The sequence below is a fragment of the Anolis carolinensis genome, chromosome 2, assembly GCF_035594765.1.
Source record: "Anolis carolinensis isolate JA03-04 chromosome 2, rAnoCar3.1.pri, whole genome shotgun sequence".
Classification (NCBI taxonomy): Eukaryota; Metazoa; Chordata; class Lepidosauria; order Squamata; family Dactyloidae; genus Anolis; species Anolis carolinensis.
Genome location: NC_085842.1, coordinates 255,030,884 through 255,048,518, shown reverse-complemented (window position 1 = coordinate 255,048,518; position 17,635 = coordinate 255,030,884). Strand labels below are relative to the sequence as shown.

General features: G+C 39.1%; 1 protein-coding gene across 5 annotated transcripts in view; it reads left to right on the top strand.

The window, feature by feature from the left end:
- The window catches only part of cntnap4 (contactin associated protein family member 4), a 338,818-nt gene that overhangs the window by 210,370 nt on the left and 110,813 nt on the right, over positions 1–17,635 (top strand). For all 5 annotated transcript variants that reach the window (XM_008103192.3, XM_008103191.3, XM_008103193.2 and 2 more), the window contains 2 exons: positions 955–1,216; positions 7,210–7,359. In XM_008103192.3, coding sequence (XP_008101399.1) covers positions 955–1,216; positions 7,210–7,359 — 412 coding nt within the window. The remainder of the gene's footprint in view (positions 1–954; positions 1,217–7,209; positions 7,360–17,635) is intronic.

Sequence of the window (17,635 nt, the reverse complement as noted above, 5' to 3'; positions counted from 1 at the left end):
GAACAAGGCAGGCTTGGAACTAGAACAAGGTCCGTGGCAAGGTCCTGGAAACAAGGAACTGGAGTAACGTAGTCCACACACGATCTCACTCCTGAAGCTGACGAATTGACTCCGCAAGGATCTCCTTGCGGGTAAACACCTATATAGGATCTTGTTTTCCTGCCAAGGAACACTTTCCCTGGGGAACAAGAAGTGAAACCCATACTGTGTCCAGATGCATGACTCCTTGAGATTTCCCAAGGGAAACAGGCTTAATCAGCTAATTGTCTGGCAGCGATTCTGGCGCTTCGGCAATTCGCCTCCCTAGCGCCTCTATCTCGATTATAATTATCCTTACGAGAGAACGGGGGAGAATTCTGCCCAAGGCTTGTTTGGCTGACTTCTGGAGGGCAAACATCCTGCAGGTGCAAGGGCTCCAATTCTGGCTGAAACGGTGGGAAACCCAAGTTTTCCTCTTCGTCTGCCACAATAGTACTAGGAAGGGGACTACATGGCCCATGAGACATCACAATAAAATAGGGGTGAGGAGTGGACAGTTAGGGTGGCTTCCCAGTGGTGCTGAACTATTTTGGCACCACTGGGCAGTAATGACTTCTTACTGCCTCTGCAGAAGTTAACGGCGTCTCTCTGGGGACAATTTTTGGGGCCAATCTGGCATCCAGCACACTGGATCAGCCCAAAAATAAGTATCAGTGTAGATGTACCCTTGGAGTCCTTGTGTTCTTCAACTTGATGAAATCTGTCCTATTTACAGTGGGTTTGCTTAGAAGAATATTTATTAAGAAAATAAGAAATATTAGATGACTTGCTGTAACTGATTACATTCATTTTTTTGGAAATGTTATTTGTAATGCAAACATTATATGTAATGGTTGATTTTCCATTAAACAAATTACTTTTGATAAATTTATTTCTGCATATAGCTAATGGTTTTCTTATTTTGTTTTTTTCCAGGGCAATATATCTTTTTCCTGTTCAGAGCCTCCAATTGTTCCTGTCACATTTTTGAATCCCAACAGCTATCTAGCATTGCCAGGTATATCAGGGCAAGATGAAATTTCTATCAGCTTTCAGTTTCGGACCTGGAACAATGAAGGGCTCTTGCTGTCAAGTAAATTACACCAGACTTCAGGTGGCCTCCTCATGTATCTGAGTGATGGGAAAGTTAAAGTAAGCTTCTACAAACCAGGAAAGGTACAGAGTGACCTCACTGCAGGTAAATAGAAAATGAAATGAAAAATAATTGTGATGTAAAATATTTTTCATAAAAATCATTGTGATATGCCATTCTGAAAATATAAATTATGTCTGTTTTATTTTTGTTGCAAAGGCAGACAAAATATACCCAACTAGCCTGGTATATCTGAGTTAACTGCAGTTTTTTATTTGTAAATGGTTTTTATTAATTTCCTTATATAATATGTAGTTAAAAGAAATAAAGAAAAATATGGGAGATAAAATTAGAGTTGGGAATAGTCAAGGGTATCTAATATGCGAGGGGGGGGGAAATCTGGTGAGTCAGAAATACAAAACATATAGGGGAGGGGAGAGAGAAACCTCCTATTTGCAGGCCGGTCATTTTATTCAATTCTTGGTTCTTTTAAAAGATATTATTACTGCAAGTTTTTTTTACATATTCCTAAAAGTATTCAGCATATAAAGCTGTCAAAACTTCCCATTTTTTATGGCCTTGAATTATTGCCAGCATTTTTGCATCCAGCACTTTCAGTGTACCGTAGTCTGTTGGAGTGTGTGTGGAATGTGTGTTTATATAACCTGGGATAGTTTGATTGTTCATTGTTGGAGATGGAGGGTGCATCTCACGAGGGGTCCTCAAACATTTTAAGTAGAGGACTAGTCACAATCCTTCAGACTGTTGAGGGGCCGAATTATCACTTGAAAAAAAAATGAACAAATTCCTAAGTCTTATTTGTAGTGCAAAAAAAATACAACAATGAAAGAACAATATAATATTTAAAAATATCAACAATTTTAACCAACATAAACCTATCAAAATTTCAATGGGAAGTGTGGGCCTGCTCCTGGCCAACGAGATAGTCAAGTTAATTAGGATAATTGTTGTTGTGTATCTTCGATTCATTTCAGACTTTGGGCGAGCCTAAGTCTAAACCTGAGGGCAGGGGCCAGGTGAATGACCTTGGAAAGCTGCATCTGGCCCACGGGCCTTAGTTTGGGGAATTAATGCCGTTTGGCACCACTTTAACTGCCCTGGTTCACTATTATGGAATTATGGAAGTTGTATTTTTATGAAGCACCATCAGTATTTTAGCAAAGGCTAAAGAGTTCATAGAACTACAAATCACATGATTCTGTGACAGATTAAATGGTGTCAATCTGCATTAATTCACTTTCAATCTGCATTAATTCACTCTGCCGTTCACTTTCCAGTCCCAATTCAAGGTGCAGGTACTTACCTACAAAGCTCTGAACGGCTTGGGACCCATCTACCTTTGTGACCACCTTTCCCTCTATGAGCCTGCACGATCTCTTAGATCCTCAGAGGAGGCCCTCCTCTCATTCCCTTCACTATCACAGGCTCAGCTTGCTGGAACAAGGGAGAGGGCCTTCTCTGTAGTGCCCCCCCCCCCGCCCCGTCTTTGGATTAGACTAGCCCCAACCCTGTCTGCCTTTATCAAACAGCTGAAAACATGGCTCTTTCAGTGTGTGTTTGAATAGCCACCAACATGATAGACCCTTATCTCTGACACATTGTTTCTTAGCACTTTATTTCCCTTCCTATTTATCCTATCCCACATTATCCCAGCCGACTCTCTGACACTGTCCATGCACTTTATTTAAAGGCCTTGAAATCGTGTAACTTCTTAAGCCCAACCCCCTTTTTTATCCATAGTGGTAGATGTTTGTATTATTACTTCACTTGCTTGGTCATTATATGTTTTATTGTATGCTATGTTTTAATTGATTATTTTATTTGATTGTTGTATCTTTGTTTTTAGTTTATTGATATGTGTTTTAAACTGTTATACTTTGTCTCTGTTTGGGCTGTGCCCCATGTTAGCCGCCCCGAGTCCCTTCAGGGAGATGGTGGTGGGATAAAAAAATAAAGTATTATTATTATTATTATTATTATTATTATTATTATTATTATTATTAATTCTGTATTGTAGATGTACATGGAACATATGTTGACATGCACCTCTTAAGATTATACCATCAATAAATTTATATAGAGTGCTGCTTCTCTCTATGTATTAATTTAATGCTTCAGTTTAAATACATATGGTTGGTTTATTTGGTAATGACTGGGAGAGAAGCTGTATTCACAGTGCACACAAGTATGAGGTAAAACACTCACTGAATATGCACACGTTGAATTTGCATTTGGAATAGATAGTTATAAGAATATGAGAATATGTGTATCGTGCCCCATGAAGACCCTCACGGTTTACCCATAGTTAAGCCTTTTTTTAGTTAGAGGGATTAATATTTTATATACAGTTTCTGGGGATCTGTCTAGACAGCCTTTTGCATTTGAAGCCTCCGTTGCCTTGTCCCTTTCAGAATTCTCTCAGGGGCAGAGTCTCTGGCAAGGCACTTCTGGTTATTGGAAAAATCAGCCTTTTGGTAACTGGAAGGTGAAGAAAAAGAAAGGCCGGAAGGTCTGCAAATAGCACATCCAGTCGGAGCTGTATTCAAGTCCAGTCAGAGTTAGATATTGAGGCCATCTTAGAGACAGTTCAACACCATACAAGAAAGAGACAAGAAGAAGAAATAAAGATTGAAGAGCCTCAGTTCTGCCAGAACTGTATCTATCTCTCAAAGATTTTACCTCTCCTCATAAAGAATTTGTAATGACACTCAGGAGGAAAGAAAATCTAAAATTCTTGTCAGTTAATACATTCTTGTTTGATTCAACCATATAATCTCCGATCTGTTCCCTGTGCAGCCAGTTCACTTTCCAAGTAGTTATGATAGCATGGGGGAAGTACAATGAGATCAAAAACCAAATTGATATGGATATAATGCCCATAATCAGTGAGTGAAATAGCTTGTGTTCTCTAGGCAGTCGTACTGAGAGACATGCTGCCCACCTTACTATAAATGTTATTGGCATCTACATGTCTTCAAGGATACATGGGCAAATATTCAGATCTAGCTAAGTCTCCTTTTTTTAAAAAAAAAAAAAAAAAAAGACCAATTGGATAAAGTCTTAGTTTTTACTGTGTTTCCACAACTCAACAATTATTTTCTAGTTCCCATAATGAAAGGTGACAAGAAGATAAGATATGAAAAAATGGACTGGCTGTCAGCAGCAATCCAATATGATGTTGATGATCATAAAGTGTTCATTCTAGAACAGAGGCTTTGGCATTGATTTTAGTAGCAGCAGGCTCAACTACAATGTGTGCTAAGCAGCTCAAATAAATACTGCAGGGACTGTGCCAATTTATGACTAACCGTTTTCCCTTGGCTCACACTCTGAAAATGTTAATTCCATGGTAAAAGTGTCATTGATGTGCAGTTTACTGTGATGTATCTGACTTCCTCTAGAGCAGTTTAAATCACAGCGCAATTACATGCATGTTAATGACAACATCTTAGTTCAGTGCCTCTTTTAACAGGTTTCTGGAATGTGCTGTCATTTCTAACTAACTTCCTGGCATGCTTTCTGACAAACTCCTGAACTACAAATGCAAATCAAAATCTGTAAAATGTTTTCCAAAAAAAAATCAAAATGCTGTGTTAAGCCAGAATTTATGTCACTCTATAATATGACTCAGGTAGAAATCCTGCATGATTGTAAATGTAAGTTTATGTTTGCCTCTGCAATTGCAGAAAGTTAAATCTTTCAGTACTACTCCAGCTTTCCTCAGCAGAAAGTTATCTAATGAAACCATACAGTGAACTTTTCCCCTCCCCTTGTATGTTTAAAGCGTTTATTGTAGCTACATTCATTGGAGCAAATCAAGGCTGTAACTGGAGATGCAGTAATTAAATTATAGATGGTTGAACAGGTTTGTTCCCCTACAGGCAGAGACTTATGACCTGGCTTTCACACATACAATATGTGATAATTAAATCAGAGAACATTCTGATTGCAGTTCTGAGACTTCATTGCCAAAGATTTATAATATTACCACAGGAAAACAGAAAAAATAGCACACATACTATTACCAGAAAACAAAAACTTTCTGTTTAAAGGGCAACCAGTTTCACCATGATATGTTTCAAAAGATGGTATTGGTGATCAAAATATACTAGTGACTTATGCTATGTCCTTGGCATTATTAAAGCTCCTGGAAATGAATGTGCAACTCTGATATGCTAGTGGTCCCATTGAAATTTAAAGTAAGAAGTTAGACAAATAAGCAATATATGCATGCAGTCTTGTTGCTACTTAGTAAGTGTCAGTTTGTATATTCTCTTTTTAAACTCATGGTGAGATTATGTCATTTTGCTGAAATGTCAAGGTGAAGCATATCTAAAAATATTTGATATTTTAATGTGACTGAATGGCAATATAGAAGAGTGATGGATAAAGTAGACATCAAGTGTGTAGAGAACTAGAAGAAACTGGCTTAGGGATATCTTCTTGTATTTTTATACAGTAAGAGTGTAACTGTAATTGAGAAATATAATATAATTGGTATTTTTTCATATATTAATATATGATTATTACATTAATGTACAGCTTAAATCTTTAATTAATCTGCCTCAACCACAACAACACAGTATGAGGTGTTGCATTCAGATAAAACAAGCAGGATAAGCAGATGAATAGTTTTTCCACTTTTTATACAAACTTTTCCCATAATAATGTTCTTTAGTTAGCCCTGAACTTACATTGGCGACCCCTTAGCCATTAAGATAACATTAAGATAAATCATACTGGGAACTCAAACACTATTGCATGACAAATAATGAAGTAAGTTATTCCTCGTATGAAATCATTTACTGTCTTCTGACACTTCTTGCACTGACCCCAAAACTGCACTTAGTAAGGATTATCAAAGACATCACACAATATATTGGTGGCTACTTTTGCCATTACTAATTATAGTGTTATTTTATTAAAGACTGGACAGTTTCAATCACATTGCATTATTACAACCAGAAATTGGCAGGTTCAGTTTGTCTCTGTTGCTTAGTGTACTGGCACTTGAAAGAAAGAGATGGATCATAGGTGATGGGATAAAGTAGGGCCGCATTTACTAATTACGTTTACATTCTGACCTGCAGTGGAACCTCAAAATGTGGTATTTAACTGAGACCAGAAGTGAATTTGATCTCTTCCTCAACTACAAGTGTGGAGTACCAACTCATGATACTAAGCCATATAATTACAGCCCATCATTTTCTGATCAAGGAGACTCTCCTAGACCCGAGATATAAATCTGAGATGCCTTCAGTTTGCCAGCTTTCTTCACTTGAGCTGCCCACAGCCCAAGTTGGAAGTCAGGGAGTTGTTTTTCAATCACCCTGGTCAAACATGGAAACCAACCACTTTATATACAGTTGCTATCGTTTATTATTCTAATTTTGTTATGTTGAGATGTTGTGTTTTAATCTAAAAAATTGCAATGTTTCAAGAGCAGCAGAGACTATGAAAACAAACCTTTGGTCTCTTTCTGTGATGTCTCTCTTTCTCTCTCTCTCTCCCTCCCCCCCCCCCCCCCCCGCGCTCCAAAGTAGATTGTCATACTGCAAGGTACCCATGCTCCCCTAGCGATAAGCTCACTTCCGATTCAATCAGGAAGCTTTCTTGATGAGAAGGCCCAAAAGAAATCACGGGAACATATTGATTTTACTATTCAAGTTGGGCTGACATATTCATTTCCAGCCATTAATTCAGACGTGTGCCTGGTGAATTGTTTCATATCCTTGTATTAGGCTTTTCTATGTTGGTTAGCCCTCTGATACTCACATCCCTCATGGGAGTTTAGGCAGAAGCATGCTGTATATTCCACCCATTGTTTATATCCCCACCTCAAAGATATATTATTAAAAAGGAGAGAAGAGAACATAAAGCAAAAAAGGAAAGAGGCAATGAGGAGGGGATAGAGAAAGCTGATGTTTAATTCCATCTAATTCCTCTCAATTTCTCAAGAGTGATAAAGGTTAAAGAAAAATTACCAAGCTGGGTTTTTGAAAAAAAAACACACTATGAATGCATGATTTTGTCAGTAATATGGCTTGAAATGTATTTTCTTTTATTTTTCCTCCTAGGTGCTGAGTTGCATAACGGACAGTGGCATTCTGTTTCTTTGTTTGCTAAAAAGAACCGTGTAAGCTTGGTGTTAGATAATGATGTAACTTCTTCCTCTCATGCCTCAATACCCATGCAGATGGTTTCAGGAGACACTTATTACTTTGGAGGTGAGACACAATTTTGTTTGTAGCAAAGACTTGCTGCTTTGGGGCCTGACTTCTGAAACTGCATTAATGATGTTTGGTTTCAGAAGATTAGTTTGAGTATCATGGCATGAGTGACATTTCCTAAATTAATTCTGTTCACCTTCGATTCCAACTCTAGCTATTAGCATTTTCTGAAATTCTGGGCTCAGCACAGGAGTCATGAAATCAGCTCTAGTTTCATTGTTGACTTTAGTGTGACAGCAATTGCATGGCCTGACTGTGTAATGAGGATTCCACTGCATTTTACATAATTAAAAACAAAGCACTTTATTGAGTAATAGCTATAGTGGCCCCATTTAAGCAATTCCACCATCCCTGATTGATATTGAGAGAAATATAAAGTTGATGTTTTCCTGCCTATTTTCTTAAGGCGTTACAACATTGTCCTGAGTATAACATGCATTTGCAGTTAATAGAAGTACCATTGACATTCTTACGTTGAGATCAGTAAGTTGGGCAATAGCGGGGGAATTCATGGCAAATCCAGCAGGGGGCATGAGGAACCCTGTGTCACGCATTGCCTGCATTGCCCCCGTTCTTCTCCATGGAACACAGGAATAATAAATAATAATAATAAAACTTTATTTATACCCCGCCACCATCTCCCCAACGGGGACTCGGAAACAAGGAAACCTCCCATGTTCCTGGCACTGGCTCACTTTCACTTTCATGGGGCCCTGCAGGAATTAGATCTACGTTGTGTGATGGGATCCAGCGGGCTCTGTGCCTGAAGTGAGGTCAAACTGTTGTAAGATGGGCAATTTTGCCCATGTGATGTGGTCAGAGTAAAGAGAAGGAGAAAAAATCAGCTACTTACCCTTCATCCCTTTTCAAACCACTCAAAACAAAAAAAAAATAGCACTTAAATGGGAAATTATTGCTTTCACTGCTCAGAACATTGACAGTGGTATTAACATACATAATTCATTTCAAGTTTTAGACAAACTCTAGCGAGGGTGCTGAATTTATAGTGTTTCCGCACCTTGAATAACTGTTATAATTCAGAGTTTTCTGGATTCACTGGTCAGTTGATTTAGGAGCCCCCAACATATTTGAGATGAGTTCTGCTCTGACAACAAGAAATAAGATGGAAATATTACTCACATTTCTTCTTTCTTTAACCGGGATATTTGCATCATTTCTAAGCTGACACATTCCCAGCAGGACAGTAGTTTCAATAGTATCCCTTAAGTGTGAATGGTGAACACCTGCAAAATCATAGATGAACATCAGGTTTACTAGGAATGTGGGTACACATTATCTTGAATAATTTGTTGTGCCTCTGGTGCCAAACATTTTATCTCTTGATGGAAGGGATAAGCAGATGTAGTTGAGGGTGTTTCTCTATATCACATCCATGGTTTAAACTTTAGCCAATTTTATAAATAAGGGGGTGGCCTAGCAAAAATCTTGTGTACCTACTACAGCACTCTTCTTTTTGTGAGAATCAAGGGGTGGGGAAAGAGAGCACAAGAGGCTTGCAGGAATATGGTTCATCCTTCTGAGCCTGACCCCACTGCTGACCATCATCTCCAAGATAATGCAACTATTAACAGAGAATGAAATATTATCTGAGCTAAAGGAGCTAACATACCTGTACTGAAACGTGTATAGTTCTGAATGTAAAGTGTTTCTGGTCAATGCTCATTTCTTGGCAGTTCATATTTGAACATAACTAAAAAATCTGATGTAGTGAATTTCTTACACATTCCCAGTCATAATGCATAACGTTTATGGAAGGAAAGTGAGAATCATGTGTTGACAATTGAATGTTTTTTATGTTCATGTTGGAAACCGCCCTGAGTCTTCTCAAGGAGATGGAGCAGTATATAAATAAAGTACCATTATTATTATTATTATTATTATTATTATTATTATTGTTGTTGTTGTTGTTTCACAAGCAACAAATTGCCTGAATTTGTACTTCAGTACTTAAAACAGACGAGCATAAATACCCCAAAGGCAAAAGATCCCATCTTATCCAGGAAGCTAAGTAGGGTCATCCCCAGTTTGTATGTGTATGTGAGATGATCAACAAATAATGTAAGTTATATTTCAGGAAAAGATATTGGCAAAACCACCTGTGAGGATTCCTTGCCTAAGAAATGCTATAAAATCTAAGATCACCATTAACTGACCAGTGACTTGAATAAGCATCAGTAGACTATAAGCTAAGCATAGTCAACACTGTGATGTGGCAGCTTAAAAAGCCAATGCTATTCTAGGCTTCATCAATAGGAATATAATGTCTAGATCAGTGGTTCTCAACCTGTGGGTCCCCAGATGTTTTGGCCCTCACCTCCCAGAAATCCTAACAGCTGGTAAACTGGCTGGGCTTTCTGGGAATTGTAGGCCAAGACAGGTCTAAACTGAGGGAATTAATAGTGTAATTTTTTCTGTTTCTGTTATACTATGTTCAATTTTGGGCACCACAACATTGGGATATCGACAAGCTGAAATGTGTCCAGAGAAGGGTGACCAAAATGGCCAAAGGTCTGGAAGCCAATCCCTATATAAGGAGTGATTTGAGGAGCTGGGTATGTGTAGCCTGGGGAAAAAAAGGCTGAGAGGGGATATGATAGGATGTCATATTGAGGAGGGGGAAAACTTGTTTTCTGTTGCTAGATCACAAAGCAATGGATTCAAATGGCAGGAAAACATATTCCATCTGAACATTAGGAAGAACTTTCTGATGGTTAAAGCCATTTGACAGTGTAATATGCTGGCTGGGAGTATGGTGGGATCTCCTTCTGTGGAGATTTTATTCCATCTGTCAGGAGTGCTTTAAGATATAAAATTATTATTATTATTATTATTATTATTATTATTATTATTATTATTATTGACACAAAGATTAGTATGACCCAAGAAATGAGATATACATGCTGGATTTCGTATTACAAAATCACAAGTTGAACACTTCCCACGTGTTTAGGACTGTGTGATGTGTTTTCAGATGATGCGTGCAGATCCCAGTAAGGTGGCCTTTTGCAGTTGAAAGATCATAATTTTGCCAATGTTTATTGTTTCCAAATGTTGGCTGAGATCTTTTGGCATGGCACCCAGTGTGCCGATTGCCACCGGGACCACCTGCACTGGTTTATGCTAGAGCCTTTGCAGTTCGATCTTGAGGTCCTGATAACAGCTGAGTTTTTCCTGTTTTTTTTTAATCAATTCGACTGTCACCTGGTATGGCGACATCAATTAAGAAAAAAGTTTGGATTACTACTACTACTACTACTACTACTATTTGCAATGCCAAAGATAGGTGGTTTGGATTGACAGTACTTTTTTTTTGGATCACTGTCAATGTATTAGAGATGGAATGACACAAGAAGTCTATTACTTGTTGTGACTGAGCCTTCAAGTACAGAATGATTGATTAAATGTGCAGATACACCCCTGGGGTAATATTAAGGAAGAAGAGACTTCAAGGGCTGGGTATGTTACTCATTGCTGTTGTCATTTCTGTGACACCTACAAAATGAGCTCAGGCTTGCCAGGGACATAAAAAACAACAAAAAAGGCTTTTTTGCTTACATTGGTAGAAAAAGGAAGAAAAAGGAGGCGATAGGGCCTCTGAAAGGAGAAGATGGGGTGATGGCGACAGGGGACAGGGAAAAGGCAGAACTGCTCAATGCCTTCTTTGCCTCGGTCTTCTCACAAAAAGAAAGCCATCTTCAACCTCAGCAACATGGAATGGATGAAGGATTGGGGGAAATCCAACCTCGAATAGGGAAACAAGCTGTCCAGGAACACCTGACCTCTGTAAACGAATTCAAGTCCCCAGGGCCAGATCAGCTACATCCAAGAGTATTGAAGGAATTAGCGGAAGTTATTTCAGAACCATTAGCAATTGTCTTCGAGAGTTCTTGGAGAACGGGAGATTGGAGGAGGGCGAATGTGGTCCCTATCTTCAAGAAGGGAAAAAAGAACGACCCAAACAATTACCGTCCGGTCAGCCTCACATCGATACCAGGCAAGATTCTGGAAAAGATCATCAAGGAAGTGGTCTGCGAACACTTAGAAACAAATGCGGTCATTGCTAATAGTCAACACGGATTTACCAAAAACAAGTCATGCCAGACTAATCTGATCTCTTTTTTCAATAGAGTTACGAGTTGGGTCGATACAGGGAATGCTGTGGATGTAGCCTACCTGGATTTCAGTAAGGGCTTCGACAAAGTCCCCCACGACCTTCTGGCAAATAAACTAGTAAAATGTGGGCTAGACAAAACTACGGTTAGGTGGATCTGCAATTGGCTAAGCGAACGAACCCAAAGGGTGCTCACCAATGCGTCATCTTCATCATGGAAAGAAGTGACAAGTGGAGTGCCGCAGGGCTCCATCCTGGGCCCGGTTCTGTTCAACATCTTTATTAACGACTTAGACGAAGGGTTAGAAGGCACGATCATCAAGTTTGCAGACGACACAAAACTGGGAGGGATAGCTAACACTCCAGAAGACAGGAGCAGAATTCAAAACGATCTTGACAGACTAGAGAGATGGGCCGAAACTAACAAAATGAAGTTCAACAGGGACAAATGCAAGATACTTCATTTCGGCAGAAAAAATGGAAATCAAAGATACAGAATGGGGGACGCCTGGCTTGACAGCAGTGTGTGCGAAAAAGACCTTGGAGTCCTCGTGGACAACAAGTTAAACATGAGCCAACAATGTGATGCAGCAGCTAAAAAAGCCAATGGGATTCTGGCCTGCATCAATAGGGGTATAGCGTCTAGATCCAGGGAAGTCATGCTCCCCCTCTATTCTGCCTTGGTCAGACCACACCTGGAATACTGCATCCAATTCTGGGCACCACAGTTGAAGGGAGATGTTGACAAGCTGGAAAGCGTCCAGAGGAGGGCGTCTAAAATGATTAAGGGTCTGGAGAACAAGCCCTATGAGGAGCGGCTTAAAGAGCTTGGCACGTTTAGCCTGCAGAAGAGAAGGCTGAGAGGAGACATGATAGCCATGTACAAATAAGTGAAGGGAAGTCATAGGGAGGAGGGAGCAAGCTTGTTTTCTGCTGCCCTGCAGACTAGGACACGGAACAATGGCTTCAAACTACAGGAAAGGAGATTCCACCTGAACATCAGGAAGAACTTCCTCACTGTGAGGGCTGTTCGACAGTGGAACTCTCTCCCCCGGGCTGTGGTAGAGGCTCCTTCCTTGGAGGCTTTTAAGCAGCGGCTGGATGGCCATCTGTCGGGGGTGCTTTGAATGCAATTTCCTGCTTCTTGGCAGGGGGTTGGACTGGATGGCCCATGAGGTCTCTTCCAACTCTACTATTCTAGGATTCTATGATTCTACCTAACCCTAAGGTTTGTGGTTATGATGAAACTAACTAGTTTGTTTTATAGAATCACATAGTTGTAAGAGACCACAAGGGCTATACAGTCCAACCCCCTGCCATGCAAAAATATACAATCAAAGCACTCCTGACAGATGGCCACTCAGCCTCAGTTGGAAAATCTACAGAGAAGGAGACTCATCACACTTGTTTGCTTGCTCCTTTGTCAAATACCAGGCTGGTGAAAGATATTAGAAGGTGTCTATGTCTCTCTCTGTGTGTGTTTGTGATTGGTATCATCCATATTCATCCACACAGGGCAATTGGTTGTTAACAAGGTAGTTAGTTTTTGCCATTAAGGGTGGGGTGGGGGAATGTTGGAGTAAAGCAGTGGTTCTCAAACTGTGTGTCCCCATGTGTTTTGGCCTACAACTCCCAGAAATCCCAGCCAGTTTACCAGCTGTTAGGATTTCTGGTAGTGGAAGGCCAAAACATCTGGGGACCCACAGGTTGAGAACCACTGCTTTACTCCAACATTCCCCCACCCCACACGTAATGGAGTAAAGACTACAGTCTGAAAGGAAACAATATCTTTGCATCTCCTGAGACTTTATAAGAGAAAAGGCATCTTGCAACCTGAGCATTTATACTTTTGCAATACTTACAGGGTCTTTCTGAAGAATAAAATGCTCATAAAACAACTTGTTTATTTTAGAAAGTGAAATGCTGAAAAGCAGATAATTGGTGAGAGATATATAGAAGCATATTTCAGTCAATAGGGTAAATTTACATAAACTGGGTAAATTCTGCAAATAAAGGCAAAACTATGAAAAATGAATTTCAAAATGTAGCAACCGTCAGGACAGGAAGAAGACTAAAAGTTTCACTACAAGCATTGGTAACCAATGCAAATGAATCTGGAAAAACTTAACAAAAAGATTCTGAGAGATTCCCCCTGTGTTGTTCCTGTTATTTGCTGTCAAAGCTTCCTTTACTTACGGTGACCCTATAAATGAGAAATCACCAAGAGCCCCACTTAAGTGCCCTTCTCAGATCTTTCAAATTTAGCGCTGTAGCATTCGTTTACTAAGATTCAAGCCATATATTTGTTCTGTGATCGCACTCTTTTCCTGCTGTCTTCCATTTTGCCAAGCACATGCCATCTTCAATTAGGTAGGAATTGTTGCAATTTTGCAATCAAGTCATATTGCAGTAAGCACACACACAGAATAAGGATGAAACTAATATTCATCAATATTTGAAAAACAAAAGTCATTTTCCCACTATCAAGAAATCTCAATGATGAAAACTGTTTGCATTATGATTCCTCACAGTTCAGGAATTATTCAGAGGGAGTTGGATGATTGTATGTGTATGTATTTTATTTTTATTCTTCCCCAGTATGAGTTCTACACTGAGAATAAGAGTTGATGAGAACTTATAGGAAACATTAATACATTTTGTCTCTTAGCCTTGGGATCTTGGGTCATGGATTACCAGGGGCAGGAGAACAATCTGCTTTAGTAATGAATTAGCCATGAAGAGAAAAAAAGTAATTTTAAGATCTGACTCCAAACAAACAAACAACCGGGAAAGTCAGCAATAGATAAAATACGGTTAATGTTATATAACATAAATAATAAATATAAGTGCTTGATAAATTTATATAGAGTCAGTAAGAAAAGTATGTAACACTTGTTATGAATAAGTAATATTCGGTGAATTTATAAACATAGGTGGAACATGATCGCTAAGAAAATCTACTCAAGTGAAGATCATCAGGTGCAAATTCAATGATTGAATTACTAGCACAATTGCACTGAACATATCAATGTTGTTCAGTAGAGATAGTTAAAGTGTGTTTCTGTGGAAGAGAGGTTTGACAAGCAGAACTACTCTTGCTGTTCTATATTCTCTTGGTGTAACTGTTGGAAAGATGTAGGCAGCTGAGAGCAGCACACCAGCCTCAGCCTCTGTCAGCAAATATCTGCCAGAAAAAAAGAAAAGCGAATTATTTACTCATGACACTGATCCCTTTAGAAAAGCTTTGTGATCAAAGTAGCATTTGGTTTATGAAATCCCAGCCATACTAGTAATATTATATATTTGATTATTGAAAGAGGAGAGAGGTTTATGGAAGTCCACATATTCTCCTTGTCTCCTCATTCTAATTTGTGGTCAAATCATGTCTATGTGAAGCTTTTGAAGTACCAACAGGGTGCATATCCACCCTAGTGACCTGAGCTCACAATATTCACAAGAGAACACAAACAACTCTTTGTTTGTTCAAAGTTCCTTTGAGGTTCCCATCCCTGTGGGAGGAAGCTTTAGATGTTCATGCATTTTATGTGAAGATCTGAAGGGGGCTTCTATTCACATGCTACTGGATGTACTAATATACAGCTGGATAACATCCCTTATCTTGTCCTAAGGGCATCACACTAACACTGAGCAGAGTAATATTTGACTCCCACTCCTTCATGTGCTAATTCTATGCATTATCTGAACTGATATATTTCCTAAGACATTTGGGCTGTTGCCTTATAAACAGCAAAGTTTGAAAGAAATCATTTTGGTTTTGGTTTGTACTGAGTTTTTTTTTAGTTGAAATGCATACTTATGAAACTAACAGTGAGAGATAGGCAGGTACTGTACCATAAGGCTTAGTGTTTTTGAAAAAAAATGCAAATGCAAGAAAAGATAACTACACAATGTAAAAGCAAAATACATCAACATCCGCTATTCATACAAAATAATGTATTTCATTTTGACATGTATGGATATAACAGGCTGGTCAAAATCAGGCAACATAGTGAAATTATTGATTCTTTACCAAAAGGATCCTGGCACAGATGTTTTTATTCTAGAGAACAAAAATGTAAAAAGTGAAAATCTAAGCATAGCTACTAGGCATGTGTGATCAAAAATGGTTCTAAACTGTGTTCAGAAGTAGGGGGCGCTGCCACTTCATCTCTAAAGTCCTTTCTACATTTTTGGGGTAAAAATTTTGGAACTCTAACAAAACTTATGAATCTTCGTAAGTACTTTGTTAATGGCGGCCGCGCATGCTCAATAAGGAAGATATCATTGCCAGTGGGGAAATTTCAGGGGGTCATATCTCCCTCATTTTTAAAGCAATTGAGGTGAAAATTGCTACAATGGTAGAACACATTTTCCACTGTTAGCTGAACTAATTTTATAATGTTTGACTTATCCACAGTTTTTTTGCTGAATTTTTTAATAATAAGGAAAATCTGTTTCTGGTTTGAAAGTGTTGTTTCCTGTTTCATTGTGTGGTCTTTACTTTGAAAGTCAATGTTCTACTCTAGACACTTTTTTGTAGTAGAAACTGTGTTAAATTGGTGGAGACTCAACAAAGCAAAATGTGCTATATAATATATACAGGACAATGTCCCTTGCACAAAGACAACATTTTTGCAATGTAATACACTTTCACCATGTTTTTATGACAGAACCAATTAGGAACTGCCATTTATAACCCAGGAACAGAAATCATAGAACAGACACCATCAAGGGACATCTAGACTGACCCCCTTCTTCCAGGCAGAAAGGCATCACACCATCTGAAAATCATAGTCCAAGGAAAGACTCAGGGGGGCAACCGCCTTTAACCACCACCATTTTTTTACACTGGCATTGAAAAGGGGCATTCCCCATTTTTTTTATAATTAAAATTAAAATACAGTATGAACTGTTACCAAAAAATTTTTTAAAAAATGAAGAACCATCTCCTTCTTCAGTAGAGTGGTGAAAAGTCAGAACTTACTTCATTTTGGGAGAATCTAGAAGAGCTACTGATTCCCTCTGTTCTCTTGGTGATCCTTTGGGGGAAGCATCAATCTGCCACTGATGCTATTCTTTTGCCAAGTCATTGCAAAAATTCAAAAGTGGCACTTCACTAGATAAATTAGTGCTTCTTTAAAGTTCTCCAGGACCAACCAATCTTTCACCTTTTGCCACTCTAATAGATAAGTGTATGATTCTTTTTTTTTTTAAGAGTTAAGGTACAGTACTTACCATATATAGGAGCCCCGGTGGCGAAGTGGGTTAAAGCACTGAGCTGCTGAACTTGCAGACCGAAAGGTCCCAGGTTCAAACCCCGGGAGCGGCGGGAGCGGCCACTGTTAGCACCAGTTCCTGCCAACCTAGCAGTTCGAAAACATGCCAATGTGAGTAGATCAATAGGTACTGCTCCGGCGGGAAGGTAACGGTGCTCCATGAAGTCATGCCAGCCACATGACCTTGGAGGTGTCTATGGACAACGCCGGCTCTTTGGCTTAGAAATGGAGGTGAGCATCAACCCCCCTGAGTCAGACATGACTGGACTTAACATCAGGGGAAACCTTTACCTTTACTTACTTACCATATATGAATTGACCTAGATTTGGGGGGAGGGCAATTTTGTGATTGAAATTTCTAGACTTATACATTACCATATCCAATGAATACAACAACAATATGGCACAAATATGGCACATTGGGAAAATACTGCTGCTCCACCACACCATGCAACTTGAGAAGCACTGATTACTAAGCTTGTGCATAATTTCAGATATTGGATTAAATTTCCCGAGCCCTAGGGGAGTGGCGGCATATAAGTTTAAATAATAAATAAATAAAAATAAATTTGTTCATATGACGTGATTTCTGAGATATGCAGGGGTGTGTGTGGGGAGGAGGAAGTTAGAAATTGAAACACTCACCCATTTTTTCGGAAATGTTCTGTAACATTCGGATGTCTCCCAAAGTCAGTTCAATTTTCAGTATAACCATTAAGCAACTTTGGTAAAGCCAAGCAAACATAAAGTGTTTTAAAAACCAATTCTTTTACTTTGGAGTTTTGCCCCCTCATCGGCATAAGGAAGATGGTACTACATTTAATGGGCGGGAGACTCAGCCATCTTAAATGTAGTTTAGAATGGC